The following is a 5,492-nucleotide window of genomic DNA, read 5'->3' on the forward strand; positions in this document are numbered from 1 at the left end:
CCCCCCCCCCCCCCCAAACAAATTTGTAAACAGCCACAAGATCCCCTCTCAGCCTGCTCTTGTGGAGACTGAAGAGATCCAGGTCCCTCAGTCTCCCCTCATAAGGTCTTACCTGCAGGCCCCTAACCATATGAGTGGCCCTCTGGACCCTCTTAAGGTTATCCACATCCCTCTTGAAGTGCAGTGCCCAGAACTGGATGCAGTAGTCCAACTGCAGCCTGACCAATGCTGCATAGAGGGGAAGTATCACCTCTGTTCGTGATGCACCTGCTAATGCATGATAGAGTGCAGTTAGCTCTGCTAATTACTTCATCACATTGACGACTCATGTTCATCTTGGGATCAACTATGACTCCAAGAACCTTCTCTGCTGCTGTCCTGCTGAGAAGGTCCTCCCCTAGCCTATACATGTGTTGGTGATTCCTTCTCCCTAGATGCAGTACTTGTCTTTGTTGAACTGCATCCTATTCTTTTCTGCCCACTTTTCCAACCTGTCCAGGTCTGCCTGGATTCAATCCCATCCCACTAGTGTGTTTATTTTACCCCCATAATTTGGTGTCATCCCTGAATTTGGACAGCGTGCTCTCCACGCTTTCATCCAAGTCACTGATGAAGACAGTGAATAGCACTGGTCCAAGGACCGAGCCTTGGGGGAACCCCACTGCCTACATCTTTCCAGGTCGATACCGACCCATCCACCATCACTCTCTGGGTGCGACCCCCTAAGCCAATCTGCCACCCACCTGACCATGTAATCAGCTATGTCGCAGCCACTCAGTTTGTTTATGAGCATAGGATGAGATACCTTTAGGTGTTGTGCCAAAGCAACTCACTTCAGTTTCATGGTTTTGTTTTTTCTTGTTCCATTCCACTCTCCTTTGTAAAGGAACAGGTTGATGGTGCCAAATATGACTACTCTGCTCAGTACCACCAAACACAGGACCTGGAGGGGAAAGGAATCTGTGCCCGGGCACTCTATGACTACCAAGCTGGTATGATATATTTAGCATTTTTCTTCCCCTTCTGTAAAAGCACAGCCTTACGAGTGATCCAGTGAAGAGCTATTGAATGTTTTATCCTCCATGGAACCTCTACCCAAAAAGCACTCATGCAGCTAAAAAAATAACATTGAACCTGTCTCTTCTGCCTCTGCTCCTTCACATCACCTGTTCCCATTTCCTGCCAGATGGCTCCCTTTTCCTTTTAGCATATCAGGCCAAATCCTTATGTTGTCAATACCTTGAGGTGAAAAGTGTTACAAAAGCTGAGAGTCAGATGTATTGTGGTTCCCTCTGTCCTGAACATGTAGTTCTGCTCTGAAAAGTGGCTGTCTAGTATACATGCAGTGGCTACTGTAATGTAAGTGTTAACTAACAAGGAGTGGGAAGTTCCTGCTTTTATTCTTCCTAATCAGCTTGTGCTGGCTGCACCTGATAATAGTGAAATGCTTGTAACAGCTTTACTTGCAATACATCTGTTTATTAGTATAAACCTCAACACATCTTGAGTTCCACAGGGTTGGAACAACCAGGTCTGAGCTTTGAAAGCAGCCCAAAGTAATAGCCCAGATCAGGGAACAGGCAAGTCTGTGGTTTGATAACTGATTCCAAAAAAAAGAAAAAACCCAGATCTTTTCAAGAACAGATCAGTCTTCCTGGCCATAGTAGTAAATGGGGCACCCAACTGAGTGAGGGCAGCTGGAAGGGAGCTAAGGGGTTTAGGAAGTATAGGAATTTGAGGTGTGAGGTTACTGTGTTGTAGTGTTTGCTGTTTTGTTTTGTTTTTTTTTAAACAAGTTATTTGAGGAATCGGACAACTTTTTTTTTTTTTTTAACTTTTCCCTGTTCTGTCCCACCACAGCTGATGACACTGAGATCTCCTTCGACCCTGAGAACATCATCACCAACATTGAGATGATCGATGAAGGCTGGTGGCGTGGCTATGGTCCAGATGGCCACTTTGGCATGTTCCCTGCCAATTATGTGGAACTGATTGAATAAGTGGGTGGCTGGGGTGTGAGGATTGGAGCAGGGCCTTCCCCCTTCCCTTTAAAATGAACACGTACATGTCTTGATCAGATCTGATTTGATTCTCCAATATTTCCATTGTGCAGCTTTCCTAAAGAAGTGCCATGGCCTGAGCTGATCACAGCTGCAATAGCCACCCAGCACATCCTCTTCTCTATCCCCCTTTCACTGTGCCTGGGCTGGTACTTCAATGTGAAAGTTTGAAACTGGTATTAGTAATTTGCAGAACACTTTACCTATTGTTATTTTGTGTTTTGAAAAATGCATCTTTTGGGGGAATGAGGGAGGGACAACAGCTTATGCTCAGGCGTTCAGGGAACTGACTCTCCTCTTCTATCATTGCCTTCAGAGGGAAGGAGCCCCACTTCCAGATTCTTTCAGAAGTGCGAATTGGACAGGCTCTGACTTGGCATTCCACTGGGAACAATGACAGAATCCTTGTCTGTCCCTACAGAATTAATGCTGTGAAGATGAACACCCAAAAGCAGGGGAAATGCAGGGGTTTCTGTTCTAATGGCATCACTTGCTCTGTCTTGCTATGCGAAGCGAATTTAAATTACTTGCGTAAGCTGAGCGTAATAGCTACACGGGTGGCGTGCAGTCAAGTCAAGATGACTCACAGAACCCCGACTCTTGCATTTCCTGCTGCCTTAGTGGATTCATGTTTGCAGGTGATCTCTTTTCTACTGTGAAAGAGTTTGTGTGTTAATGTCTGCTTTAAAGGAATGGAACAGAGGAATCCCTGTAGCAGCCTAACATGGTGGAGGTGTGCAGGTACCTGCAGCTGTTCTGAGGGAAGTAGCTGGGGCAGTGTGCAACACTACACATGGAGCAACAGTTAGCCAGATATAGGATATAATATATAGGACCAATATACATGCTAGGAGAGACTTCCTTTAATCAATATATGTCCTTCACTGTGGACAAGCAACAGAGACACCTCTTAATTTCCAAGCAGTCATTAAGCTTTAAGTGTTTGAGAGTTTGTTTGGTTTTTGTTTTTTTCCTCCTTAAGGTAAAAAAAAAATTATTTCTCTTCTCCATTTAAGGCTGTCTTCTCCAACCCCAACATCCCCTGTTTGGGACAGAGAACCCGTTGGGGAAATGTACTGTGTGAAGGAGAACTCTTGTGGGAAATGGAGCATGGCAAAACTGAAGGTTTCTCAGTGAAACCCACCTTCCCCACAGCAATCAATACTGGTTTTTTTCCATCTTTTTTGTGTTCAATCTAGTCACTTCACTGTGTTAATCTAGGCCCTTGGATTGCTTGGTCTTGCCTCCTTTTCCCTAAGTTTCCCTCATTGAGGCTGATTCTAAGGTGGGGGGAAGGGGTTGGAAAACCTGAAGATCACAGTCCTAAAGATGCTGGAGAGGAGTATTTCTCTCCAGTCTGACAGGCCTGTTGCTGGATGCTGCCTCTCCTCTCCACTGCAGTGAGACTATCCCATCTCCTGTCCCCTCATGAGTCCAACCTCAGCTGCAGCCAGATGGGTTCAGAGACATTTTCTATGCCCTTCTAATCCTGGGGGCTCCAGAAGCCATTCATCGCATTCCTTCCTCTCACCTTATTTCCCAGCCTTGACAGGCTTTGAGGACTTATTTGTGTGAGCTTCATCTTCCTTTCTGTACCATCTTCCCTTTCCCCTTGTGGGAGTGTTAACCGGAACAATAAAGGGCTTTTCCTGGGTGATGGCTGTGAGCATGACCCCCCTGGGGCTTGTTCATTCCTAGAATTGGTGATGGCCAGAGATTACCATGATTGCTGTTGCTAGCAATGAGATGAGCTTGAATTTTTGCTCTTCAAGCCCTCACAATGGAAAGCAGTTGCTCCATATTGCTAGACAGGAAAAGCTCCTGTGTTAGGACATATGCAGTGCTGAGTTCCTGTGTCTGCCCTGAAAGCATTTAAGCTGCCCTTCTTGGCCAGGGTGTCTCTCAGCCAGGTATTCAGCCTATTGCCACTCTTGTCCTCCAGTGCCAAGATGGTTGTTATTAATGGTCACCTGCTTAGATTATCAGCTGCAGAGACTCCATTGTAAAACCAGAATGGAGTGGCAGCCTGGACCCATTTTAACACATGCCTTTCATCCAGTGGTTCCACTTTTTGTCAGTAAGAGTAGCTTTGAGGGTAGGTGTCCCTATTCTCCCCCACCCCTATCTTTCTCTGCTATGAGGACAGAAATAAAGAGTGATTCAACTTCTTTGCACTGTCCTTATCTTCCTTGATTGGTTCTGTTTAGCTCATAGTCCAGCACTTCTTAATCTTAGTAAATGTAAGAAATTTGTTTGTATTCAGCCTCTACATTTGCCCCTGAGTCTGTCAGTCTTGTTGTTTTCATAACTTTATTTTTCTCCTATTTACAAAAAAAAAAAAAAAAAAAGCCTGATGGCAGCCTTTCAAACCAGCAAAAGGATGATGTGTTAAGTTTTGGCCTATTGTCAATGTGAGCACATGTTAAAAGTACTCCTTTCTCTGATCTTCTGCTGTCGTTGTCCAAACATTAAGCAAACATATTTTCAGATTTCAAAGTGGAAAATGTCCTTCAAACAATAGCTTCTAAGTGTTTTCAGCCCTGAACAGGACACAAAGATAAATGCTTGCACACTATAGAAGACAGCTGCTACCAATGTGCTACGGCCAGGAAGAACAGACAGGGGTTTATATAATTAGCCTGGCAGCACACTTAGTATTTGTGGAAGAAACGAGTTTTGGAAGAATTTGGTGAGGTAGTGGTGCTTAAAGGCCATGCCAGTGACCAGGACAGCACGGAGAGAATGGAAGAAGGAAAGGGAGAAAGACAGACAGAATCTCTGCCCCTTTGCATGTGGGGTATAAGAGAGGACATGCATGTGTTGTGTGAAAGGAAATGGAGCAGTTGTGAAATTCATTCTGAGAGGTCACTCAGTTGGCATTCCTCCGCTTCTGTGGTTTGAATCAGTTGCAGGGAACATCACTTTTTTATCCAGGGGTATGTATGTGTACACGTGCTCCTAACACTTGAAAAAGGCCTGGTTCCCAGTGCTGAAAACAGGTTTGTACCATAAACTGGTCAGCAGGAACCTGTTCAATGCTAAAAATCTTGAACCAGAAGCAGAAAGTCTGGGTGTTTGTAAGAGACCCCCTACCTCCCCTGACTGATGGTGAAAAGGTCTCTCATTAACAAATCAGCCTACTTTCAAAGGGAAGGGAGCGCAACAGTACTAAAATACATTTCTAAGCCATGGGGAGGCTATCAGGGCTGGATATAAATGAGTCAAGCGCTGTGCAGCCCATTTGCTGCAGGAAGCTGGAGCAGCCAGTGAGGCCACTAGAAAAAGGGCTGTTCCACAGAGTTGGGAAGTGGGAAATTGAAAACACTTGTGTGTTGTGTGTGTTCACAAGCAGGCAGAAGCCAGTAAGTAACTTTGTATTTTGCTGCCCTGGGGAGAAGCTGGCAAGGAGGAAGAGAGGGGTCCCAAAACTCT

General features: G+C 45.2%; 1 protein-coding gene across 1 annotated transcript in view; it reads left to right on the forward strand.

The window, feature by feature from the left end:
* The window catches only part of DBNL (drebrin like), a 31,404-nt gene extending 27,176 nt beyond the window's left edge, over positions 1-4,228 (forward strand). Inside the window, exons 12-13 of the mRNA XM_019501402.1 lie at positions 893-992; positions 1,861-4,228. Coding sequence (XP_019356947.1) covers positions 893-992; positions 1,861-2,000 — 240 coding nt within the window. The 3' untranslated portion in view covers positions 2,001-4,228. The remainder of the gene's footprint in view (positions 1-892; positions 993-1,860) is intronic.
* Positions 4,229-5,492: the final 1,264 nt, after the last annotated feature.

Source organism: Gavialis gangeticus, unplaced genomic scaffold (assembly GCF_001723915.1).
Source record: "Gavialis gangeticus isolate Ggan-Ray unplaced genomic scaffold, GavGan_comp1, whole genome shotgun sequence".
In the NCBI taxonomy this organism is placed as follows: Eukaryota; Metazoa; Chordata; order Crocodylia; family Gavialidae; genus Gavialis; species Gavialis gangeticus.